At 43.7% G+C, this 26859-nt stretch overlaps 1 protein-coding gene, 1 long non-coding RNA gene and 1 pseudogene across 4 annotated transcripts; 2 read left to right on the top strand and 1 right to left on the bottom strand.

Annotated features, from left to right (window-relative positions):
* Positions 1–2518: 2518 nt before the first annotated feature.
* Cops3 (COP9 signalosome subunit 3) lies at positions 2519–25943 on the top strand. Of its 3 annotated transcripts, XR_015630329.1 has the most exons (13): positions 2519–2658; positions 5490–5619; positions 9011–9123; positions 9222–9271; positions 11528–11620; positions 13791–13970; positions 15230–15370; positions 17111–17359; positions 17458–17505; positions 20375–20461; positions 22982–23095; positions 25249–25329; positions 25636–25943. XR_015630329.1 is itself a non-coding variant. In XM_087570344.1 (12 exons), the coding sequence occupies exons 2-12, from the start codon at positions 5495–5497 to the stop codon at positions 25687–25689; spliced, it is 1212 nt and encodes a 403-aa protein (XP_087426470.1). In that variant the 5' UTR covers positions 2519–2658; the 3' UTR covers positions 25690–25943.
* LOC148002894 (uncharacterized) lies at positions 2570–6376 on the bottom strand. The gene is made up of 2 exons (XR_015631664.1): positions 5829–6376; positions 2570–3799 (listed from the first exon to the last, which is right to left on the bottom strand). It is a non-coding gene; the product is annotated as an uncharacterized LOC148002894 (long non-coding RNA).
* On the top strand, positions 14812–14965 carry LOC120095427 (U1 spliceosomal RNA; annotated as a pseudogene).
* Positions 25944–26859: the final 916 nt, after the last annotated feature.

Raw genomic sequence — 26859 nt, 5'->3', positions numbered from 1 at the left:
CCCAAACAGTTAATATCCTTATGCCATGACATGTGTGATACCATAAGTAATGCCCGCTCAACTTAGAGTGAACCACATGTGGGTCTGTATTGGGAACAAGAGTATAGGCTTGAGGTTGGGGATTTAGCTCAGTGGTAGTGCAAGGCCCTGGGTTCGGTCCCCAGATCCAAAAAAAAAAAAAAAAAAGTACAGGCTTAATGGTAAGTACTTGTGTGAAGTTCTAGTTATGTCTAGATATGCCACCCAGGACTGGCGTTTCTTCCCTTATTGGAGCTGTGGTTCGTTGACCACTTGGAAGGATAAAGATAAAGCAGTACTCTTCCAAAGGATAGTGCCATTTCTAACTGTAAACCTGGAACCTATAATCTTCTTCAATATCCTTGTTGTGAGACAGTTTCCTCCAAGTGAAACATTCCATCCTACAAGGAAGCTCCTTAAACAGGAAGGTAAACAATTCAAAATAACTTCAGAAGTTCCTGAAACTGACCACATTCACTAGGCTCCTTTCTTGCTGAGCAAGCAATAAAGACTTGACTGAGTGTCTCAGAGAAATCAAGCTGAAAAGAAGTTTCTGAGACCAAGCTGCCTGGAAGAAGCAGAAACCATCCCAGCAGCCTGGAAGTGTTAAAACAACCAAGTCAGCAAGAAAGGATGCTCTCCAGCCTGTTGAGCTTCCTTCATGCTGTGCAGTGTTTCTGGTTTCAGCTTTTGTGAGCTGTCATCCATACTGCAGTAAGGCTTTGAGTCATTTCTACTCCTCTAAGTAACCCCTCTCTTATATTCTTATAAATAATCCCAGTAAAGTTCATTGGTTCAACCAAGTTGGACTTTGGTGGTGTCTGTTCTTTTGGTCTGTTGTGGACTCCTTTTCTGGGATAAGTACTTGTGTGTACAGCATCTCCCCAGGAAAAGATTTGTCACACCTCCAGCCAGAAGACTTGAAATGGAAGAATGGCCACAAAATTGATTTTTATCTTCGGTATAACCAAGACCCTATGTAAGTTAAAAAGTCCAAGTCTTCTTCCAGACTTCAAAACCTACCAAAACCCACCAATTCCTCAGCCCTCAAACCTACCAATCCCTGAGCACAAAATCTCACCAGTCTTTGGGCTTGGCTTGAAATCTCACCAATCCTCACCCTGGAAACCTCCACCCTGTAAAACTCCTACCCCAAAAAAGTCTGTATAAGACTGTCTCTTGACCAGTTCCCTCTGCTTCTCCCAGAAGTAGAGGCAGCACCCTCTTGTACCTCTCCCAATCTCTTGAGTGAGGTTTGTTGTGTGTATTCCTTGGCTCCAGACTGCCAGAATAACGTTCCCTTTAGCTGTAACACTTACCTAGGGGAAACCTCTCCCCTCAGAGCTATAATACTTCCGTTGGAGAACTCTTTCCCTAGCTGTTACACATGCATTGGTACTTCCCCTCAGAGCTGCAACAATTGTATTGGGGGGGGGGGACTTGCCCCTCAGAGCTGTAACACTAACACCCTGGATCCCTGTTGCATTTCAAAAGAGTCATTCACAGTCTCCCTCAAAAAAAAAAAAAAAAAAAAAGGACTTTCATTCATTTTATAAAGTGATACAAAGTACCTTTTTGTCATCTTTGCTATAGCACTAGAAACCCTAGGAATTAGTTCCTAGCCAAGCGGGAACCTAAAGTGTGCAGTGCTATCTATCAGAACCCCTTAGCCTTAGATTACGTGCTTACTTCAGAGGGAGAAGTTTGTGAAAAGTTTAACCTGTTACTTACAGATAGATGAAGAGTCATATAAGGAATTAGAGATGGAATGAGAAAAATCAATGTCACAGTTTAGACCCGGAGAGGCTAGAAACCCGGGGAATTGCTTGGGGTTTAATTTTCAGCTTTAGGAGAATTCAAAACCTTCCTAATGTTATACTTTTGATTTGGGAAACTTTTCAGCACTAAGCTGTTAGGTCTCAGGCACTGTGTATGTCCAGAAATGAACACAACCTCAAATACAGAAGGGTTTCTGGTGGTTAGATAAAAGCCACTACTCCTCGGCAACATATGAATTCCCCATCCTCCCACTTCCCTTGCCTCTGGAAGGGAAGGTATGGTTTTTCCATTGACATGTACCTTCCGAAAGTGGCAATGGAGCCGTGTTGGAAGTATGTAGCTAGGTTTTAAAAAATGTTTAGGGGTTGGGGATTTAGCTCAGTGGTAGAGTGCTTGCCTAGCAAGCGCAAGGCCCTGGGTTCGGTCCCCAGCTCCAAAAAAAAGAAAAAAACAAGAAGAAAAAACCAAAAAAAAATGTTCAGCCATTCTAAGCAAAACTGGGCCCAGAAATCTTGTGCTTAAGTATTATTCCTTCCTTTCTTCATTATTTCCATTTAACACGAGCACAGATTTCACATGTACATTACACTGAAAGGCGAGGGAGGGGAACTAACTTCCGGCGACTAGCGGAACTGTTTCCATAGAGACAGGAGGAGCCTCAGCTAGGTAAGATCTCGCGGCGCTTGGTCGGCGGAAGTGACACAACCTCCCTCCAGGCTTTAGTGGGTCGCCGGGCCCCTCCTCCTAGAGCGGCCGCCTTTTCCCGCGCGAGCTACCTCTGTTGCTTTGGCCACCAGCGGGGAAACATGGCGTCTGCTCTGGAGCAGTTCGTGAACAGTGTCCGACAGCTCTCAGCTCAAGGTGAGGCCTGGGCCGTAGGGCTGGGCCGGTATGCCCTGGCGCCGGTGCGGATGTTGGGACCGCCCTTAGCTCTACCTTCTCCTGGACCTGCTCAGGCCTTGGTACTTAGGGTAGGAGCGCACGGTCGTGAGCAGCACTCCTCGTGCTGTCTGGCGCCGTAGTCCCTGCCTTCGTCTTCCCCAGTCTCGGGCCGTGGAGACTTTCCTTCCCCTCCCCCTTTCCCCACCCCCCGCCCCCATTCGGGCCCCAGCCACCGCTTGACAGTTTGGGGGCGTGACTTCCGCTAGGGACATTCCGGAGCGTCCATTGGTCCCTTGGCCGTCACTGGTTTTCGGTGATTGGTCTAGAGTCCTATCTGTCCTGGCGGTCTAGCCACCCCCTGACCAGGCCTCTTCAGTGGCTGGAGGGGAATCTTTTCTAGGCTCCTTGGCTCTAAGGCTTGAGTCTTGGCTGGCCAGCAGCGCACGCTCGGAATCCTCCACCCCTATTTTGGTCGTACCGAGCTCCAAGGGAGCTTTCAGTAGTCGGACTCCATTTCTAGGCCGTACAGTTGTTGCTTTATTCCCCCCGTTAATTCACATACCATCTGGTTCATTCATCTCCTCACTTGGCCATACATAATCTTGAGCCAGGAGAATGTAATCTCTCCTTAACAGAGTTAAAGGAATTGAGTGCAGAAAGCATGTAAAAATGCTTTCGACGTCTGGAAATTCCTTGAAATTCATGTCTCCATTTTCTTTTTAAAGGTTTATTTATTTTATGTGTAGCTGTTTTTTCAGACAGATCAGAAGAGGGTATCAGATCCCATTACAGATGGTTGTGAGCCACCATGTGGTTGCTGGGATTTGAACTCAGGACCTCTGGAAGAGCAGTCAGTGCTCTTAACCACTGAGCCATCTCTCCAGCCCTCATGTCTCCATTTGTATGAGGTGTGTCCCGGCAGTTGTCCACCTAACTTTTGTAAGGTTTAAGTGGCGAAATAATAATTCTCATTTTCCTTGTTAGCGACAGACTTAAGCTCACAGGCCAGGTACATACCTGTGAGTGTTTTTTTTTTTCCCCCTCACATAAATCACTCATCCATACCATACAAGTAGGATTAGTTAAGAAAGAGTGAACATAGGAGTGCACTCCTTTAATTCTGTAACTCAGGAGGCAGAGGCAGGTGGATCTCAAGGCCAGCCAGCACTACACAATGAGATTCTTACTGCTAAATAAGGTAATTAAGTGGGACTGGAGAACAGCTCTCAGCATAGACTGCTTTACAGAGGACCTGAGTTCAGTTCCTAGCATTGTTAGCGGACACCCAACCACTTGTAACACCAGCTACAAGGGATCCAAAACCCTTTTCAGTGTCCTTGGGCACCTTCACTTACGTGCACATACTCACATACAGATGCAGACACAAAATAAAAATGAGAATTAAGTAATACAAACAAATGGGTTGCTGTTCAGCTGGGAAGAAAAGTGCATCTACTTTTTGTGAACTGAAAAGGAATCTGAATCATCCTTAAATAGCAAAGAGATGCTTCATAGTGTACACAACACAGTGTCACCACCTGTGTGAATAAAGAGACCGCATGCGTGCATGGGTGAGTGTCCCTATACGGGTGGGCTGTGGCATTCGTTGGTAACACTGGGTTGCTTCTGAGAAAAGAGGCTAGCTGGAGTATAGGATCTGGATGGGAGAGGTTTCTGCTTAGTTTTATAGACATACTGTCTGGAATCAAGCACTCACATTTTTGGAGCTAGGGTCTAACTATGTAATCCTGGCTGGCTTGGAATTTACAGAGACCCACCTGCCTTTGCCTCCTAGCCACGCTAGAACTTTTTTTTTTTTTTAACAGTTTGGAGATTAATCCGAGGAGTGTTGCTTAGCTGCTCAGTAGATCCTTACACATGTATTTACTTTCAATTACCTGCTCACTGCTGTCCCTTGTAGTGCATTGAGGGCACAGAGGAGGGGTTAGTCAGTCGTGGGGGACGGAGTATGGTGAGGGCAGAGAGAAGGCCTAAGCTAACGAGTGAAGGGAGGTGAGTCAGTGTGAAGACTGTAGAAGCACAGAAGGAGAGCGTGAAATCTTGGTTTTCTCAGCTTGGTGTCACTGAAGAGTGCGGCTGTGGGAAAATGGTAAAAGGCATGGCTAGAAAAATAGAAACCAGCTATTAAGTTGGCCGTGAAAAATGAGCTGGAGTGTTTGGATTTCTTAAAGCTTTTGGTGTAATTTGACTGAGTGTGAGTGATATGAAGTAGAATTTGGAATAAAGGAATTTGGAATAGACGGTACACCAAGCAGGCCACACAAGAAGTGATAACGTCCATGTTAAGACATGGGAGGGAAAGGAGTGGAGCTGAGGAACTTAGGCATAACTCAAGTCCTGCTTGGTTTTGAGAAGGACGGTGATAGTGATGTGCAGACTTCTGGCTTTAGAAACTGCAGGTGCGGGCTGGAGAGATGGCTCAGTGGTTAAGAGCACCGACTGCTCTTCCAGAGGTCCTGAGTTCAAATCCCAGCAACCACATGGTGGCTCACAACCATCTGTAATGAGATCTGATGCCCTCTTCTGGTGTGTCTGAAGACAGCTACAGTGTACTTATATATAATAAATAAATCCTTAAAAAAAAAAAAAAAGAAAAGAAACTGCAGGTGCTTTCTGGAGACCAAGGGGATTGGGAGGTCTAGTGTTTCCTCTGACTAGTTTTGAGGCAGTTCCCATCCTAGTCTTAGAGGAGGACATAACAAATCATCCAAGCGTTTGAGAAGGAAGTCTGGTTAGAGCGCTTTAGTCTGGTGAGCATCCTAACTTAACGTGAGTGTTGTGTTTTGCAGGGCAGATGACTCAGCTTTGTGAACTCATCAACAAGAGTGGAGAACTCCTTGCGAAGAACTTGTCCCACTTGGACACTGTGCTTGGGGCTTTAGATGTTCAAGAACACTCATTGGGTGTCCTTGCCGTTCTGTAAGGGGCACTTTTTTCTCTTTTATAGATTTGTGTTCGTTATAGTCTGTGTTTTCTAGTGTGTGTGTGTGCGTGTGTCCCCACATATTATTGCTTATTATTACATCTTGTTTAGTTCGATGCCTTTTGTTTGTTTGGAGACAGGATCTCTCTGGCCGTCCTTGAGCTCACTTTGTAGACCAGGTTGACCTCAAATTAAAGAGATCCACCTGCCTCTGCCTCTGAGGGCTGGGATTAATAAAGGTGTGCCCTACTACACTGACACCAGTTGAAGGATTCATTGATTTTTATGGGCATAAGTATTTTGCTTGCATGTGTCCATGTGTACCACATGCATTTCTGTGTGTACAAAAGTCAGAAGAGGGTGTTGGAGTCCTCTGAAACTGAAGTTATCGGTGGTTGTGAGCCACCTATGGGTACTGGGTCCCAACCCAGGCTCTGCAAGAGGAACACGTTCTCTTAACTGCAGAGTGCATAATCCAGCTTCCAGCTGAATCATTTTGATTCATTGTATGTATGTATGTATGTATGTATGTATGTATGTATGTATGTATGTATAGATTTGAATTTTCTTAATTTTTTTGTTGTTATTTTTTAAGACAGCGATTTTCAGGGTTGGGGATTTAGCTCAGTGGTAGAGCACTTGCCTAGCAAGTGCAAGGTCCTCAGCTCCAAAAAGAAAAAAAAAAAGAAAGAAATGTAAAAGACAGTGATTTTCTTTGTAGCCCTGGCTGTCCTGAACCAGAAGACTGGTTTTAAAAAAAAAAAAATACATACATATATATATATATATATATATATATATATATATATATATATATATTTAATTTATGTGTTTGTGTTGTGCGGGTTCCCTTAGAGGACAGAAGAGGAGCTGAAGTTAAAGGCAGCTGTCAGCCACCTGACATGGGTGCTGGGAACTGAACTAAGGCCCTTTGCAAGAACAGTGATGTTCTTAATCTCTGAGCCATCTTGCTACTTCGAAATTTCTTTTAGAAAATAGCTAGGCATTATGATTACATTTGTCTCAGTATTGTGTTCATGTGATGCAGAGCCTTGACCATGTTTTCTAACTTTGAAAGCAAATGTGTAGAGTAATAAAGTAGGGCGTGGTGGACTATAGTTAGTGATGTGTCTTCTTATAGCCTGGCACAGATTTTCAAATCTACGGTAGCTGGAGTTCCTTGTAACAATGTCTCACAGAATTTGTTTTGCTGTAGTGTATGTAGAACATATAAATGGGGATGTTTTCGTGCATTTAAAATAATAAACATCTGGCCCTAGTCAAACTAGGAATTCTGAGACAAAAGTGTATTTTTTCTTATTGATATGAAACAGCAGATAGTGTCTGTATTTTATATACACATATACTTACACATATATGTCACATGAGATGTATGTGAAAACATAAGTTTTACATGTATTTATTTGTGTGTGTTTGTGTCCACTTGTAGAGGTCAGAGACAACGTGTGGAAATTGGTTCTTTCCTACCATGTGGGTTTCAGGGATCAACCTGAAATCATCAACCTTGGCCATAAGCACCCTTTCCCTTGGAGCCAACTCCCCAGCTCAAAAAGCTTTTCTTTTTTTCCCCTCTGAGAGGGATTTCAGTGTTCAACACAGGGCAGTCCTGGTCACCATCTTCCTGCCTTAGCCTCCCTGGTGCTAGTGCCTGCAACCTTGAAAACATTCGACACTACATAGTGTCTTACAATTGTATGTTAGTTATATGTAAGTATTGTATGGAAGGAGCCTAACGTGTGTCTGAAGCCTCGTTTCCACCCATGTTCTTTTACTTACAGAAGGTGGAGCCCTGCGCAGCTGCTTTTTTAAGTATAAATCACAACGCTTTGTTGACGGTTGTGAATTACAAAGTGAAACATTGTTAAGTAGCGCTGTGTAGATCAGCAGTCCTCAACCTTCCTGATGCCGCCACCCTCTAATACAGGACCTCATGTTGCAGTGACCCCCAACCATAACATTGTTTTCCTTGCTACTTCATAATTGATTTACTACTGTTATGGATGGATCATGGTATTTTTGGAGACAGAGGTTTGCCTAAGGGTGAACACCCACAGGTTGAGAACTGCCGATATAGATGAAAGTAGGCAAACTAAAAGATGGAGGAGAATCCACCGTTTTTCTTGATTAATTAATTTCAGTAGTTTCTGTTTGAAGAGATCACACTTGCTTTAATGCAGTGCTGTAGTGGTGGCAGCTTTCTCTCCTGAGGGTCTCTGTAGGCCCACCTGAAAATGTCTCATGGCAGCTGATGGTGCCGTCTGCCTGCCCTTTAGTCAGGATGGGTCCTCTGAGTGCTCCCTGTTACATCTGCCCCGTCTTGTTGGGTCTGTCAGCTGGTTCTTTCTACAGCATTGAGTCTAAGCTGCTGCCGTAGCCTCGCACCACACCCCATTCTCTTTGCCTTGAGTATATTCTACCCCAAACAGGAAAAGCAACAGATTCTTTTGAAAAATGTTTGTTTGTAAATGGTGACACACACATGTCCCATGTGTATCTCTGTATGTTAGAGGACAGCTTACTAGAGTTTGTTTCCTTCCAACATATTACTCTTGGGGACCAAACTCAGCTTCTCCAGCTTGGCTGCAAATGCCTTTATCTAGTGAGCACTTCCCCAGCCTAAGCAACTGATTCTTAACTGAATAAATGTCCTGACCACACTGGGGCTTAAAGAAGAAGAAGCTGGGCATGCGGATGCCCACCTTTAATCCAAGAGCTTGGGAAGTAGCGGCAGACAGGGTCTTTGTGAGTCCTAGACTAGCCTGGTCTACATAAGTGAGTAGTTCTAGGTCACACAGGGCTATGTAAAGAGATTCTGTCTCAAAAAATAAGTTTTTTATTCTGAATGTTGTCCTCTTTCAAGCATATTTTCCTTAACGTCTACTTATAGCTCTGTTTTGTACATGAAGGGGGAAAAAACAGGCCAGGAAAATTGGTGGGCTCTGATACTTGATTTTTTTTTAAATTATTTATTATTCTGTATGAGTGTTTTGGCTGTATGTATGTATGCATGCACACTTGGTTCTGATGGAGATCAAAAGATTGCATCAGATCTCCCTGAAAATGAAGTTTCAGTTATAAGCCACCATGTAGGGGCTGGGATTTGAACCCAGGTCTTTTTCAAGAGCAGCAAGTGCTCTTAACCACTGAACCATCTCTCCAGCCCTGTGGCAGTTAATCTCAGAGCAGGATGGATGTGAGGCTTAAGCTGCTTATTCTTTTTTTTTTTTTTTTTTTTTGGTTCTTTTTTTCGGAGCTGGGGACCGAACCCAGGGCCTTGCGCTTCCTAGGTAAGCGCTCTACCACTGATAAGCTGCTTATTCTTTACTGTATGAGATAAGGTTATTGGTTCTTTTCTCCCTGTCGTAGGTTTGTGAAGTTTTCCATGCCCAGTGTTCCTGACTTCGAGACACTGTTCTCACAGGTGCAGCTTTTCATTAGTACTTGTAACGGCGAGCACATTCGATACGCAACAGATACGTGTAAGCTAATAATACTTCCTCTTTTCCTGGATGAACTTTTCTTTGCAGTGTTTATATTTTCAATATTTTGTCATTGTCTTTGTTGTCTTTGCATCTAGTCGCTGGGCTTTGCCATCAGCTAACAAACGCACTCGTGGAGAGAAAACAGGTGAGAAACAGTCAAGTCGTTCACGTTTGCTGCAGTGCGTGTCGGACTGACAAACCAGTCTAGAGAAGGCTAGGTTCAGTACTCAGCATCTCAGTACTTAAATGTGTGTGCTTCCTTGAGAGCAGCCTTTGCTACATGTGAGGCCCCCAGAAGGTGCCTGGTTGTTTTGAAACTGCAAGTCTGGGCTGGAGGTGTGGCTCAGTGGTAGAGCAGTTACTTGGCATGTATGAAGTATGTGGTTCCATGCGCAGCACTGGAGGAAGAAAAAAGCTAAAAACCTACCTGTGCCTTTGTGTTACCATGATGCTATTTCTTGTTTTTCCCTTTCAGCTTTTTAATTAAGATGATTTCACCTTATAGAACGCTGAAAGGATCTTCCCTATGATGATGTCTTATGTGCTCTTTCTTGACTTAGATTCTCCCAGTGTTAGTGTTTCACAGCACTTGTTTCTTCCCTCCCTCACTGTTGGGAAGTCAACTGTAGATGTGTCCTCCTCGTCTAAATACTTCAGTGGGTGCTTTCTACGTTCTCGTGTAGCCCACAGGGAGGATGGGCAGAGCCTGGAAATGGATGTTGAGATAATGCTCAACGAAATCACAGACTGGCCAGGTGTGGCCAGGTAGATGGTTGATGGTCTCTGCAGAAAGCAGAGGGCAGAGCGTGGGTGGACACACTGATGTTGCTCTTCAGTTCTCTGTCACCTGCAAACGTTCTTAGACTTTGCCTTTGGTGATGCTGATACAAATTATAGTTTGTTTCTTTTTGATTGGGAAGTGAGAGGAAGAAGCAGAAAGAGCCTTCCTATTCTTTAGGAGCTAAATAATTTGATTAAAAGTTGTGGGGCTGAAGAGATGGTTCAGTGGTTAAGAGCACTGGCTAAGGGCACCAGGCCCCCTCATGTGGTGCATAGACATACATGCAGAACATATATATACATATACATTTCTTTGTATATGTATATATGTATACATATACACACATATGGATTATACATATATGAATATATGTGTGTGTGTATATACATACATACATATACATACATGTATGTAATATATTTTTTAAAAGCTGAGTAATCCCAGCACTTGGAAGATAGAGACAGGAGGTTTATGAGTTCATGGTCGTCCTTGGCTACATGTTAATTCAAGATTAAACTGGGCTACATGATACCCTGTCATGGGGGATGGGAGATACTACTGTCTCTCTTCTGAGTTTTGAGAGGAGAGCTATTACCAGCCTCTTTATTGAAAAAGCTATTAGCCAGGTGGTGGTGGTGCACACCTTTAATCCCAGCACGTGGGAGACAGAGGCAGGTGGTCTCTATAAGTTGGAGGCCAGCCTGGACTACAGAGTGAGTTCCAGGACAGCTAAGCCTACACAGAAAAACTATATCAAAGAACCCATTCCCCCAAAAGCAGACAAAGCTATAAAGTTATGTAGGTATTTTATAGCTTTATCTTCTGATCTTCAGAGTTAGGCTTTACTTGAGGCTGAGTGCTGTTGTTTGTAATTGGAGGCAGACGACAGTTGGCTTATGACATGTGTTTATAGAGTCAGTGGCTATTTACTCTTTAGGGCTAATACTCCCCTGTGAAAACATGCAGCACTGTCATCCACAGCAGTAATTTGTGGTAAATGATACAGAAAAATTATCTTTGCTTAACAATTAGGAAAGTACTCTAGTTTTGTATACATGTGTGTGCACATGTGTGCTCATTCAGTGTATGTGGAGGTCACAGGCTGACATTGGATGTCTTAATTTACTCTCTGTCTTGTTTTTGAGACAGAGGCTCTGACAAACTTGAAGGTCTTTGGTTGTCCAGCCCCACTAGCCAGCTAGCCGGAGATCTCTCTCTCTCTCTCTGGCTCTTCAGTCCTGGAATGCTGGGTGCATACTGCCACATCTGCTGTGCATGGGTCTGGAGCCTGAACTCCGACCCTGGTGCTTACATGGCAAGCGCTCACCAGCTGAGCCATCTCTCCAGCCTCAAGGAAGCAATGGTTTACTAGTGATAGTCCTTGTCAGAGGGAAAACAGTTTTGATTTAAAGTATGATACTGAAATTATCTTAACTATTCCAAGAAACAAAGCGTTTTGTGACTGAATAGACGCAGACATTTCCTGACATAGTGTGGAAATCTTATTGCTATGTAAGGAACCTATCAATTAGTGTTGTTTTTTATTTGTAAGTGACAACATAAGATCCAATGTGCTGCCAACTTTGAGAACTTATCTGAAAGAGATGTCATTTCTGACAGCCCCTTCGAGGAATTGGCATCCTTAAGCAAGCCATAGACAAGATGCAGATGAATACAAACCAGCTGACCTCAGTACACGCCGATCTCTGCCAGGTATGAAGCTTGAGTATGCAGCGGCATGCTCAGAGATGTGAGGCTGTTCTGGGCCTGCTCAGAAGATGGTGGGTGAGGGTGGTGCTGTAAAGGTTGAGCTGTGTCAGGATCATTGTGATGGTTGGAGCAATGTATGTTTGAAATTTAAGTCATTTTCTGTTAAATTATGGAACTTAAGTGTGAAAACATGGGCAACTTTTTATGTCTTAAAACATTATTCACTTATTTTATCCAAAAGACTCCCCAAATTGGAGATATATGATGATATCTCCCTCATTATTGCAAGAGGTAGTTCTCTTCAGAGAAAACACACGTTAGTACTTTCTTGTGCATTTCTTCTACAGATACTTTGCACATACAGGCGAATACACACGCGCGCGTACGCACACACACACACACAGATACACACACACAGATACACACACACAGATACACACACACACACAGATATACACACACACAGATACACACACACAGACCCCTTTTCTTTAAAAAAAAAAAGCCCCCCAAAATCCCAATCTATGTGAATTTTCATGTATCTTACTTTTGCCTATTTAATGCATATCGTGGAGGTGAACCTGATCTGTATTACGCTACACCATATTCTGTAATTTGAGTAGGTCATCCTGGAACTAGACTGGAGTGTCTCCTGGTGTGGACTACTTTGGACACCTAATCTTTTTTCTTACATCCTCTTCCACAGTACTTTTATGACAGCAATAGCATATACTTAATTTTATTTTACTTCATTATTATTGTTGTTTATTTGTGGTTTTGTTTTGTTTTGTTTTAATAAGGCCTCTCTACGAAAACCCTGGCTGTCTAGAACCCTAGAACTCATGTAGTCATGTAGATACACCCGTCTAGCCTCAAACTCACAGAGATCTGCCTGCCTTTGCTTCCAAGTGCTGGGATTAAAGGCGTGTGTACAGTACAAAGCCTGGTCATACCTATTTTTTTATTCACTTTAAATCTTGATCGCTGCCATTCAGGCTGTTGGGTGAGTGCAGACATCTCCACTATTACCATGGTTCACATCACTTACCTTGTGTGCTTGCTTTTCGTACTTGCACACTTTTTTAATATATTTACTGGAAAGTTTCAGTTTGAAAAAGAGTTAGTTAAAAAAAAATTCTTCGGAGTTAGAGAGATGGATCAGAGATTAAGAGCACTGGCTGCTCTTCCAGAGGTCCTGAGTTCAATTTCCAGCAACTACATGGTGGCTCACAGCCATCTGTTATGAGATCTGGTGCCCTCTTCTGCCCTACAGGCATACATGCAGGCACAATGTTGTATACATAATAAATCTTTAAAAAAAATCATCACTTTTGATCTCACCATCTTGGTCTGATTTGTATTTTTGGTTTTGTTTTTTTTTGTTGTTGTTGTTGTTGTTTTGGTTTTTTAAAATATTATTTGTTTATTATATATGAGTACACTAGCTGTCTTCAGACACCAGAAGAGGACATTGGATCCCATTACAGATGGTTGTGAGCCACCTTGTGGTTGCTGGGATTTGAACTCAGGACCTCTGAAAAAGCAGTCAGTGCTCTTAAACCACTGAGCCATCTCTCCAGCCCTGTTTGTTTGTTTTGTAGGGTCTTTTTGTATAGCCCTGACTGTTCTGGAACCAGCTCTGAAAATGAAGCTGGCCTAGAACTCAGAGATGACCTGTGTCAGTCAGCCTCCCATGGTGGGGCTAAAAGCGAAGGCACCAAGCCCTGCCTGACACTGGTCTGTTTTTGTTTCACTAATCCAGTGAATTGAAGGTGGACACTTTGTTTACTTATCCGGAAACTCAGGAGTGCTGGGTGGATGCTGCACTGTTTGCAGGATTCTGGTTTTCAGTTCACCTGCGGTTCACTCTACCTTAGTGTTCGTGTTTATCCTTTTTTAAGTAGAATCTTACTCCGTATGTAGCCCAGGCTGGTCTTAAATTTGCAGCAGTCCTGTTTCAGCTGCCTGAGTGTCCAGGGTTACAGATGAGTGACCACACCCAGCAGGAAATACTCTTTTATTCTAGATGGTTAAGAGAAATGGAATAATGTGCTGATATTTATATTATTAATCATCTGTGAAGCAAAACATTACCTTAAATTTTGGAATCTGAATTTTTTCTAAAGCCTACCATAGGGAAATGTGTAATGATTCACTACAAATTTCTTTCTAGCTCTGTTTACTAGCGAAGTGCTTTAAACCTGCCCTGCCATATCTTGATGTGGATATGATGGATATCTGTAAAGAGAATGGAGCCTATGATGCAAAACACTTTCTGTGCTACTACTATTATGGAGGGATGATCTATACGGGGCTGAAGAACTTTGAAAGAGCACTGTATTTTTATGAGCAGGTAATTTGTTTTCTAAAGTTGTGGTGCAGTTCTGAACTTGGGTGATCCAAGCAGTCACCGAGTGTTACTAGGAGAGCTATGGTTTGAAAGATAGGCAGAGCCTTCATAGTTGACATAGGAGTGCAAAATGACAGTCACTTTGGAAAAGTGTTTGATGGTTAAGATAAAACTCAAGATCTGGGGGTACAGTTTAGTGAAAGAGTGTTTACCTTACTTGTTCAGGGTCCTGGGTCGAATACTAACCCCCAAAAACAAACACAAAAACAGTTACAACATTAAGCATGTGGCCCAACAATTTTACTCCTAAAAATATATTCAAGAGAAATAAAAAACACTGTCCACATAAAAACATGTAGAACCAAAAGGTAGGGTAACCCAGAATAATCATCCACTGAAGAGTGGATAGGCTGTGTGCAGCCATTTACTGACCTCAGACTTGGAACACTTGTTAAGGTAAAGGAGTCAGTCACAAAAGATCACACATTTATGATGCCTTTTATACAAGTGTCCAGAACGGACAAGACTGGAGACAAAGTAGAGTATGGTTGCCTGAGGTTCTGAAAAAAAAAGTAAAAACTGACTGCTTATAAGTGGAGGTTTCTTTTGGGACTGAAATGTTCCGGATCAGGCAATGGTAGCATTGTAGCCCAGCAAATGTGGTGGAAACCACCGAGTTATATGCTTTAAAGGTGAAAGTTTTGTACTCTGAGTTATAGTTCAATAAAGCTGCCACAAGCCAGGAATGCTAACACACTCAGGAGCTCAGCAGGGACTTCTTAAGTTCCAGGACAGCCATGGCCTGTACAGCAAGTGTCTACTCAAAAACAAACAAACGTGTTATACGCTTACCTGGCAGGGGAGACACCATGATCACTGGTTTTCTCAGGGTACGGCTTCTTTATTGCACCTGGAATAGGCTGACCTCTACGGTTTCCCTGATTGTAGGAGACTTGGCTGCATAGTTTGTAGTAGTTGAGGACTGTTCACACCCTCCCTGGTTTTTGTGTGATTTTTGTTTTTGTTTTTTAATCCTAGAAACCCACATAATGAAAAGAGACAGCAGTCCCACAGATGTGTTCCTTGACTCCAAATACTCACTAGTGTATGCACAGGTGCCCACACACTGTAAATAGACCGATGTGATAACATCTTAATAGTGGTGGACATTTAGGTCTCAGTGTTTGATGCGTGTGGTCAGCTGACCATCTTGCTACACCCACTGCACCAAGTCTTCACACTGCTCCGTCTTCTCTCCTCAGGCCATAACTACCCCAGCCATGGCCGTCAGCCATATCATGTTGGAGTCATATAAAAAGTATATTTTAGTGTCTTTGATATTACTTGGGAAAGTACAACAGCTGCCTAAATACACCTCTCAAATTGTGGGCAGATTTATTAAGGTAAGTTTTTAAAACAAAGCTGATTTTCCTACATTCTGTATTAATTTGTATGTAAAGGCATTGTGACAGTACAGTCTTGTAATTTTACTTTATGGTGACCTAGCTTTCCCAGCAACTTCTGGTTAGCAGATGTGTGGATTATCAGCAGCGCCCGGGGTGTGCTTGTCAGAATCTGAGTAGCTCCCATGCTGGTGGTAGCTGTTCTCAGAAGCCCGTTTCCCACTAAGGTGTTAAGCTCTTGCAGGGACTGGTTATAGGTTGTGTTTATTACATTTTAGCTAAAATACTGAAAACCGTCCTGATTTGATTGAACTTGAGCTTATTCAAATGTTGGGCAGTCTCACTGAAGTTCTTGTTCCAGTTCCCCCAGCAGCCAAACTCTGGGACATTAAAAAAGAAAGTGGGATTTTTGTTTGTTTGTTTGTTTGTTTTTGCTTTTTTTTTTGTTTTTTTGTCTTTTAAGTGCATACAGAGAGGACTGGGGTGATGTAGTTGATAAAGTGCTTGCTTGAGTTTGAGTCCTAGAATCCATGTGAAAAGTTGAGTGAGGTGAAAACATGGGGATCCTGGGGCTCACTGACCTTAGGTGAATCCAGGTCCTGGTGAGACGTTCCGTGTCAAAAAACAAGCGGATGCAGCAGGTGGTGGCAGCAGCAACAGCACTGGGGAGGCAGAGGCAGGCGAATGAGTTCAAGGCCAGCTTGGTCTACAGAGCAAACCAGGACAGCCAGGGCTACACAGAAAAAAGCAGGCCTAGCATGCTCAAGACCCTAGGTTCAGCCTCCAGAACTGCAAAGATAGGTAAATACCTTACGGTCAAGACTTTTTAAGTTGAGCAGCTGCAAAGAGTCTTAATAATGTCACTATCATAAAACTCAAAATTTTAAGACCCAGTGGCAGTGGTGCACATCTTTAACTGTAGCATTGAGGAGGCAGAGGCAGGCAGCTCTCTATGAGCTTGAGTTCCGGGATAGCTGGTGCTCCACAGAGAGGCCCTGTCTCAAGAAGAGAAACAAAAAGGCCATCGACATTTTCAGTATGCAAGCCTCGCATCATGTTCTTTGTTGAGAGATGGCCGCCTACACTTTGCCTGGGAGCTCCCTGTGGCTTTCAAGACTCTTGACTGCCTTGTCTCCTTGTGAGGGGGAAGGCTACTGAAAGTGCCCTGTGGGAAAGTGATGGGTAGGGTCTGGTCCGTTTAGGGCAGCCATACTCAGAGCACCATAGAAAGCTCCTGGGTTCTTTTAGTGGCCCCTGAGCAGATAGCAGACCTGCTGTAGGAGGAATGCCTTTGTAGAGTGATTGGCTTCACAGTGCAGGCACTACTAAGAATTTGTAAGCTACAGTAGTGTGGGTGCTAGGAACAAGACCAGTGTGGGTGCGTTTGAATCGGTTTCTGCCTGATGGCAGTGCTCCAACTCTGTCACAGGCGTTCAGCTCTCTGTCCAGATCCTGAAGGAAATAGCAGATTGTCTCATTGCACCTGGCAGGGGATATGTGGCGAGGGGCAGTTGGCAATAATGAAGATTTTGTCCTCGTTTTTTTCGTTTAACCAGTACAAAAACCAGAACCAGTGATAGAGAAGAGATGTGTGTCTTCACTGAGTTACTGCTAATAAACATGCCACAGTGAATTCCTGCCCTCGGCCTTTGTATTGGGTAGTGGGGCTTTATGATAATACGCAATGCATTTTCTGAAAATCTGCTGCTGTAATTTTTTTCCCTTATCTTAAACATTTAGCCTCTCAGCAACGCTTACCACGAGTTAGCACAAGTTTATTCAACCAACAACCCGTCCGAGCTCCGGAACCTGGTGAACAAGCACAGTGAGACCTTCACTCGAGATAACAACATGGGCCTGGTGAAGCAGTGCCTGTCATCTCTTTATAAGAAGAACATTCAGAGGCTGACAAAGGTGCTGCCCCTGGCTGCTCTGACTCTTCTTAGACCTGGTGTCCCTTTCTTTTCCTCTTGAGCACAGAGGAAGCAGGTATAGGGTAAAGTGTGGCAGACTTTCTATGCTGAGAGAGAATCTGTTGCAGCTGGGTTCTTAGAAAGAGTTTGATTGATACCTTTTGGTCTTTTCAGGGCTAGAGCAGGGTATTTGAGAAGAGGAGCAGGTGAAGAGGAAGAAAGGTAGGCGATACCGCTTCACTGGGAGGCAGAGAGGCAGCCCTGAAGGGGTGACCAGTTCCAAATGGGAGTGATGGGCGGCGGCTAGTGATCGCTGGCCTTGACCTCTCGGACTGTGCTGATCTCTGCCTAGACATGAGAAGACTGACATTACCATGTAGGCCAGAGCTAGACAAGGCACATGTGCTTAAGTTGTAGGAGGGAAGGAATTTTTATTTATTTACACAGGACCTTCCTATGTTGCCCAAGTGGGCCTTAAACTGATCCTCCTGCCTTAGTGTCCGGGGTGCTAGAGTTACAGGTGTGTGCCCCCATGTCCTGCCTTAGTGTTCAGGGTGCTAGAGTTGTGGGTGTATGTCCCCCTGTCCTGCTCCTCATTTTTCTGTTCAGGGTGTCTGATGAGAACAAGCGCCTGCTGGGTCTAGTGGCATGCGCATGTTGTCCTAGCCACAGGGAATGCTGGAGAAGGACTTCTTAAGGCTAGTCCAAGCAGTGTTACAAGAGAGAAAAAAAGAAAAAGAAATATTAAGTGTTTGAACTGTGAAACAAAACATATAAATCAGATTCCTTGTTTAAAAAGTGTCTGCTGCAAGTAATAGGGGTTTGCTAAGAAAAGCTTATGTAGCGTTTGACATTTGGCCTGGCAGTGACAGCTGGTGAGAGGATGGGGATCCGGTTCCCAGACTTGTGCCCACGTCATCGGTAGCTGGTGGTAGGAAATGTAGGAGTGAAGTGAGGCTGTAGCGGGATGCCCGACCGACGGCAGGAAGTGGTTGGTAATGGATGCTGAAGCAGAGTAGGGATTGAGTGGGCGGAGATGGACAGGTCAGTGGGAACGTGGGGTCTGGAGAAGGAGAGGGGACAGGGAACTCTCACTGATCAGCAGGAGAAGTCCCTCCCAATAGTTTAGAAAGAATGAGGGAACAGCTTCCTGATTGAAAAAGAAACCAGCAAAGAATTAGTAAGAAGTCAATTTGTAAGGAAAATGAAGGCTGAAACAAAGAAAAGCAACTCAGAAAAGTTGTATGACAGATGTAACCTGTCAGCTAGGCAGCTCAACTTTAGACCTCTCACGTGATTGGATACAGTAGCATATGCCTGTGATCCAGCACTTGGAATGCAGAGAGATAAGTAGGTCTCTGAGTTCAAGGCCAGCCTAGTATACATAGAGTTCCAGGGTAGCCAGGGCTACAGAGTGAGATCTTGTCTCAAATAAAGCAAAGAAAGAAGTCAATCTAATATATGCAGGCATTGCTGTGAGACCCATCAGCCATAGTTTAATATTTTCAAATAGTCGCCAGCTTGTACTTTTGAGCTAGCAGCAAAGTAAAATGTGCTTTATAGTTTAGATAGGATAATCTAGAACAAAATAAGCACACAAATGTAAAAATAAAATTATTAAATGTGTGTATATATATATACACATATATACACATATATACACATATACACATATATACACATACATATACATGTACATATACATATATATATACACACATACACATACACATACACATATATATATATATATATAATAAAAATGTTAAGAAAGAATCTGACCAAATGAACAGGGTCCTGAAGTGGTGTGGCCAGAGCTGGGGCAAGCAGCTTATTCACTGTGTCAGGGTCCGCCATGTGCCAGCAGCTCCTGGTAGGTCATAGCATACTGAGTCCTTGAGCACTGTTCAGGGGTGTAGGGGAGGACCACCATAGAGTGAGGTAGGCAGTACAGTCTCTGGTGGTGACAGCTAACTTGGCATCAGGTCCTAGTGCCAGAGTAAGAGAGTAATAGTAGCAGAAGAGAAAGGAGTTCCAGTCCAATGAAGCCCCTTCCTTACTAGCAAGGCAGAAAGAAGCTGTTCATGGAAGCCTCAGCAGAGAGACTGTGTTGATGTTTGTGATAGGTGTCTCAGGGTGGCAGGGGACAGGGACCATTGAGTTGGGAGTCTTATCTGCCTCATCCATTGTGGAGGGGCTACTTTCTGTCACTGTTTGGACAGTAGTTGGTTGTTTTTGAGACAAGGCCTCACTGTGTAGCCCTTTATGGCTTAGAACTTGGCTATCGAGCCAGGCTAGCCTTGAACTCACAGAGATCCATCCATCTGTCTCATCTGAGTGCTGGGATTAAAGGTGCGTTCAACCATACCTGGCTAGACATTAGATGTTAGATCCTCTCATGTTAGATCCTCTCATGTCTCTTCTGTGTGTTTGTGAAGACAGTCCTTTGTAATTAGGAGCATGCTGTTCTCTCCTCTTCTTTTCCTTAGTATGCCCTGAACCTCTTTTCCATAGCAACCTAAGCCTATGTCACGGATACTTAGCTGGAAGCACTCTCACTAACCCCAGTAGAAATTCAGTCTTGTATAGTTTTACTTACGTTTTCCTAATGATGTTAGAATAAGCATTTTCTCTGTGATGAATGTCCCTTTGGTTGTTTTTTTTTAATAGTCCCTGATCTTCTGACTTCTGGACTTGATCTGTTTCTTTCTTTCTTCTGAAAATGCTTCATGTGTGTAGGAGGGGGCTGTCTGTCTGTCTCACTACTCTGCCAGAGAGTAACAGCTAAGATCACTGGTTCCAGTCATTTAAAGTCACTTAAAGAATTGTGTGTGTGTGCACGCTTGTGTACATCCGTGTAAAGCAGAGAACAATACATGGGACCAGTTGTCTCCCTCCACCATTACGGTGTAGGGTTGAATTTGGGTTTCGAACTGGCTGTCGGCACTTGTACTCAGTAAGAGTCTTGTCAGCAGCAAGTCATTTTCACAAAGAAAATTTTATTTTCTGTAGCCCTGGAAAGAGTGCTGAACACATTCCGTTCATACCTTTCCTTCATTTCTACATGTTATTAATTTACTTCTGCTTCCAGACCTTTTTAACACTTTCATTACAAGATATGGCAAGTCGCGTGCAGTTATCTGGACCTCAGGAGGCAGAAAAGTATGTTCTACACATGGTAAGTGGTAAATTTTTTTATTTTTATAAAAGCAGTCGGTGTTCATTATGGAGAAGATCAGAGGTTTTAAAAAAGCAAACATTTAGGGTCAACTACTGTGGACATTTTGGTCTATTTCCTTAGTTAGATATCCAGTCATGGCTACATTACCACAAAGAAATGTCTGAGAGCTGTAACTTTTTTTTTTTTTTTTGGTTCTTTTTTTCAGAGCTGGGGACCGAACCCAGGGCCTTGCGCTTCCTAGGCAAGCGCTCTACCACTGAGCTAAATCCCCAACCCCGAGAGCTGTAACTTTATAAAGAGAAAAGGATGATTTAGCTCACATTTTGGGACCAAAATGGGTTGGTCTTATTGGTCTAGCCTTTTGTGAGGGTGGCACATTATGACAGGTGCATGCATGGAGCAAACCAGAAGAGAAAGACAGGGTCCCACAGTTCTCTTTAGACATACACCCCAGGATCTTCCCATCGGCCTCACCTCCTAAAGTCTTCTCTCAAAATAGCTCCACCCTGTAGATAAAGCTTTCAATCACAATGAATCCTAGAGGACACTCAAACAGTTAAATGTGCTTGTGTGGTATACACTGTGGTTGTAGCTAGTTCGTGTTCCTTACTTAGTATATTTACGTCATGTGAAATATGCCTGACTATTTCACACAACCAACGCATGAAGTAGTGCTGCTATGTTGATCTGTGATGGCGTCTTTGTACTACTCAGGTATGGATGCTGAAACGACCTCAACATCAAGAGAGTCTTCCCTCCCATCCCACCCCCAAGTGGTTCCTGAACCAGTGTACTTTGATGTTGTTGATTTGCATTCTGAGTCAGGTTCCAAACTTGATTGTAGGCATTATCAGTCTGGCCATGTGGAGTAGCACTGACAGAGTGCAGGACAAACTTCCACACACTGACGCCAGCTTAAAGCACAGGGGTTTAGGGCGAGAGCTCTTGCTCAGTGCTTAAGAGTACTTACTGCTCTTCCAGAAGACCTGGGTTCAGTTCTCAACACCCACGTTTGGCACTTCATACTGCCTGTGACTCTAGTTGGTTCCTGAGGGTACCTGAGCACACAGGCGTGCACACACACACACACACACACACACACACACACACACACACACACAAAATAAAAGTAAACCTTTAAAAGAAAGACTTAGCAGAGCACCAGCCCTGGGGTGACAGCTTGGTGAGGCAAAGTTCTTAAGCTACCACTTGTACTAGGTAATACGCCTGAAAGTACACTTAATAGGTATCCCATTGCACACATTGTCTCTCTTTACATTATTAGATTTGTATGTGGATGTTTTGCCTGCATGTATGTCTGTGCACCATGTGCATGCAGTGCCCCTGGTAGCAAGAGGAGGACTTTGAATCCTTTTGGATGGGAGTTATATCATTGTGAGCCACCATGTGGTTGCTGGGTATTGAACCTGGTTCTCTGGAAGAGCAGCCAGGTCTCTTAACCTCTGATCCATTGCTTCAGTCCCCACCACATACAGTTTCAAAAGATGCAGACTTCGTTAAAGAGACAGAATGTGAAGTGCACGTTTGTGCTTGCTCCCACCACCTAGCAAGGAGGTTCGGTGTTGTCCTGACTCTAGCAGCTTGTTTAATTGTTTGTTTTGACTTCATATAAATGATGTACAATGCATGCTTTTTAAGAGCCATGCATGTAGATATATTTGTAGGTGGTCCACTTACAGACTCATGTTACAGTGTGCCTTTCTATCCTAACTGTGTGGCCACTTGGATGGGTTTCTATTCTGATTGTTATAAGCAGTGCTGTTGTGGTGAATACATAGTTTGAGTCTGCAATGACATGTGTGGTGAGAGAACTCTGCATTCTAATTAGTATGCCTTGAATTGGAGCTGTTATCTCATAACACTGTCTATTGTCCCTTCCAAGACAAGGAACAGCCATTTTAAGTAGCTCAGTTTCATTGCTCACAGGTGGGCCAAACTGCAAATCTGGGCACCTGGGCTTTTACTACAGTCCTAGCAATCAGGAGCATGAAGTAGGAGGACTTGGTGTGTGAGTGCTAGCATGGAGCGTTTAGGAGGCACTGAGTAAGTAGATAACACTTAAAATACAAGTGTCAGGGCTGGGGATTTAGCTCAGCGGTAGAGCACTTGCCTAGGAAGCGCAAGGCCCTGGGTTCGGTCCTCAGCTCCAGAAAAAAAAAAAATAGAAATGTCATTGAGCTGCAGAGGTGCCTCAGAGGTTAAAAGGACTCGCTCTTCCAAAAGACCTAGATTTGAGTCCTTTCACCCACAGGGTGGCTCACAGCCTCTGCAACTTTGGGTAACTTTGGGTTACCCTCCAAAGACAAAACATCCACACATGTTTTGTTTTGCTTTTAAAGTAGCCAGTCCTGTGATTCCAGATCTCAGTTGTCGGGGGCAGAGGGGTCACAAGTTTGCGATGTGTCTGCACAACACAGCAAGACTTAGGCTATATCCATCCACTGTATGTTCGTGTCGGGATTCTCATGGTTTCCTATCTTCCTTCTTTCTTTTTAGATAGAAGATGGAGAAATTTTTGCAAGTATTAACCAGAAGGATGGTATGGTCAGTTTCCATGATAATCCTGAAAAGTATAACAACCCAGCCATGCTTCATAACATTGATCAAGAGGTGAGCTTGCTGCTTGGTTTGGCATTTTTATTTTTTTTTTATTAACTTGAATATTTCTTATTTACATTTTGAATGTTATTCCCTTTCCTGGTTTCCGGGCAAACATCCCCCTAATCCCTCCCCCTCCCCTTCTTTAAGGCTGTTCCCCTCCCCATTGGTTTGGCATTTTTGACAAGCAGTTGAGCTGCTGGTTGGAATGCTCCTGTGCTCCAGGATAGCCTGTTTACCAGTATCCCAGCCTGAACACAAAAGGGTCTGCTAGATTGGTTGTGTGGCTACACTAAATGGGAGGTGAGATTCCCCAAGTAGATCACCAAAACCTACTTTAACTCTAAAGCCATTCAAAGGATCTAGTATTTTGCTTGTGCTGCCAGTGTGTGGGCTTGTTTCTGTGAGTGTCCAGGCGGAAGAGCAGAAGGTACCTCCCGTGTCAGCAGCAGCAGCAGTGTCCTGGGCCTCTAGGGGCTGTGCCGTGGGAGCAAATAGCTCCAGTTGTGTGCGGCCGCCGCTCCCGAGAGCTGCTCTGGGTTCTGGAAATGAGTTGGTTCATCTAGACAGTGAAGGAAGGAGTGAGTGTGGTCATGTTAAATAAGAAACTAAAAGCTAGTGGTGGGTGCCTGTTGCTTTGAGCCTGGTGCTTGGGAGGCCTATAATTGAGTCCCAGACCAAGTAGCAAGACTGTCTGAAAACACCAGAACCAACAGCAAAATTCCCAGGATAAGGCTGGAGAGATGGCGCAGCGGTTTAAAAACACTGGCTGCTCATCCAGAGGACCTGGATTTACTTCCAACACCCATAAGCCCAGTTCTAGGGGATCCGATACCCTTTTCTGACTTCTCCAGGCATTACACACACACACACACACACACACACACACACACACACACACGATTCATTTATTAAACTTAAGTTTTCATACATGTTTTTAAAAAAAAATACCAGGAATCCTAAATAACCCATGGTAATATAGAATGCATGCTACATTTCTTTCTTGTAGTTTGAAAAATACAATGTAGAGGACTGAAGAGATGGCTCAGTGGTTAAGAGCACTGTCTGCTCTTCCAGAGGTCCTGAGTTCAATTCCCAGCAACCACATGGTGGCTCACAACCATCTGTAATGGGATCCGATGCCCTCTTTTGGCCTGCAGGCATACATGCAGGCAGAAAGCTGTATGATGTATACATAATAAATATTTAAAAAGAAAAATACAATGTAGAAAGTAGAACTTTATTATTACTCTTTTTTATAATTTGTGGATATCAAAAGTGTCACCTAAAGTGATACCTTAGTTTGGAGACTGGCAAAATGGCTCAGTTGGTAAAGCAAGTGCTACCAAGCCTGAGACCTGAGTTCAGCTCCTGGGAACTCCGTGGTGGAAGGAGGGAGCCTGACACCTGCACCTCTTCCCCTGACCTCCACAGACGCCATGTTTGTGCCTGTGTGTCTGTCTGTTTCGGTGAGGAGGGTGCTAATGGGACCGACTGCAGGTTTGTTTCAGCTCTGTGGGTTATGCGGTGCACGAAAATCCGTTCTGTGTGGTTTTTTTGTTTTTGTTTTTGTTTTTTTGGTTTGGGGGGTAGGTGAGGCAGGGTTTTGCTGTGTAGATCTGGCTGTCCTAGAACTCATTCTGTAGACTCAGAGATCCACATGTGTCGGCCTCCTGGGTGCTGGGATTAAAGGTGTGTGCCGCTACCTCCTGGCTCATGTATTTACTCTTTTTTTTTTTTTTTTTTTTTTTTTTTTTCTTTTTTTTTTTGGAGGAGGGGACCGAACCCAGGGCCTTGTGCTTGCTAGGCAAGCGCTTTACCACTGAGCTAAATCCCCAACCCTTCTTTTTTTTTTTTTAATCTCTTTTTTTGTTTGTTTGTTTTTTTTGTTTGTTTGTTTTTTGTATTTTTTCTTTTCTTTTTTTTTTTTTTTTTCCGGAGCTGGGGACCGAACCCAGGGCCTTGTGCTTGCTAGGCAAGCGCTCTACCACTGAGCTAAATCCCCAACCATGTATTTACTCTTGAATCCAAATATTTTGACTTCATAACCTCTTAGCCGAGGGGTTTCAGATCAGTGACTACGTTTCTAGCCCCCCCACTAGTAGTCAGTTCCAGATGTGAGTGACAAAGTGTATTGCTAACCATAATTATATGGCTTTGCACAGATGCTAAAATGCATAGAGCTGGATGAGCGACTGAAGGCCATGGACCAGGAGATCACAGTGAACCCCCAGTTTGTTCAAAAGGTAAACAGGGTTCTCCTCATTTGAAATGGGTGGAAGAGGAAGGACATTGCATCAGTCACAAGAACTTGGTTTCATTTATTAAATGTGAAATTGCTCATTGTTCTTGAAAACCAGTACCCATACATTCACAGAAATGAAGGTATGTTCAGGAACTGCCTCTGAGCATGCTTAGGGAAGGCCCAGGTTGTCTGATATTATTCTGTGGTGGCTTTCCCAACATGACAGGCTGGGTAGCTGCATGCTGCTTTCAAAAGAGTCCTCTGATAGAGTTGATCACAAACATGCCACTTGATTTCTCCTTCACAGAGCATGGGCTCACAAGAAGATGACTCAGGAAACAAGCCCTCCAGCTACTCTTGAAACTAACTCCCATCCTGAGGTAACAGCCTTGCCCTGGCAAGTGTGAAGAGGGAGGGCAGCAGGAAGTACCATGCTGGTCCACGCCGGTTCCTCCTGGACATTCAGAAATTCAGTTTTAACATCTTCAGTTATATTGCTTTCAGAAAACCATTCTCTGCAAAGAAAGAAAAAAAAATCTACTTTAGAGTCTGTTGTGGATTTATTTATCCTCAGATTATTGTTATTATTGCATTAAAGTTACCTTTTTGTTTTAATCCCTTGAATGTTAATGTGTGTTCTCTCACTTTTTTCCCTCTGCAGAGGTTTTAATGATACATTTCATTGTGGATAGAAATAATTGGCTGGGAGTGGGAGGGTTGGAGTGGGAGGGGTTAGAGTGGGAGGGGTTAGAGTGGGAGAGTGAGATCTGCACTAAGGCATTAGAATCTGCTGTGGTGGCAGTTGGTTGTAAATTGTGAGGTGCTGTTGGCTCTTCCTATCCATGATGTGCATAGTCTCTGCCATTCAAGGCTTTCTCCCTTTTCTAATTTTTTTTTCTGTTTTTGGTTCTTCAAGATAGGGTTTCTCTGTGTCTGTGGCTGTCCTAGAAGAACTCATTGTGTAGATTAGACTGGCCTGGAACTCAGAGGTCTGCCTGCCTCTACCTCCCAAGTGCTGCTATTAAAGGAGTGCACCACCACCACCACCTGGCTCTAATTTTCTTTTTAAACTATTTTCTATTTCGTATATGCGTATACTTAGGAGAGTTAGTCTCCTTCTACCTTGTGAACCTTGCTTGGAGAATGAACTCAGATCGTCAGGCTTGGCATTCAGTGCCTTTACCCACTGAACCGTATAAGCAGCCCCTTTCTTCTTGAACCATCTTCAAGTACCTTGCAGAGTTTCTTAGATTTTGTTCCTAGTCCCACTACACTTTGGACCAGAAGTCACTGAGCTCGCTGCAGTGGGAGCGTTGTGAGGTGCGGTCAGTTAGGTCAGGATGGCTCAGTGGGTAAGAGGCAGCATACGGACCTAAGCTTCCATCCCTAGTATCCGTGTACCAAGCTGGGCATTGCTGTGTGTTCTGTAAATCCATGTAGCAAGCTGGGCATTGCTGTGTGTTCTGTAAATCCATGTAGCAAGCTGGGCATTGCTGTGTGTTCTGTAAATCCGTGTACCAAGCTGGGCATT

The sequence above is a fragment of the Rattus norvegicus genome, chromosome 10 (genome assembly GCF_021556685.1).
Source record: "Rattus norvegicus strain SHRSP/BbbUtx chromosome 10, alternate assembly SHRSP_T2T, whole genome shotgun sequence".
Classification (NCBI taxonomy): Eukaryota; Metazoa; Chordata; class Mammalia; order Rodentia; family Muridae; genus Rattus; species Rattus norvegicus.
The sequence above is the reverse complement of the archived record's forward strand: the minus strand, read 5'-3'. Positions and strand labels throughout refer to the sequence as shown.

Coding starts and splice junctions, on each gene's coding strand:
- Cops3 (XM_087570344.1), top strand. CDS start 5,495: ATGACTCAGCTTTGTGAACTCATCAACAAGAGTGGAGAACTCCTTGCG. Junction 20,462..22,981: donor AAAAGTATGTTCTACACATG/GTAAGTGGTAAA, acceptor CTTTCTTTTTAG/ATAGAAGATGGAGAAATTTT. Junction 25,330..25,635: donor ACCCCCAGTTTGTTCAAAAG/GTAAACAGGGTT, acceptor TCTCCTTCACAG/AGCATGGGCTCACAAGAAGA.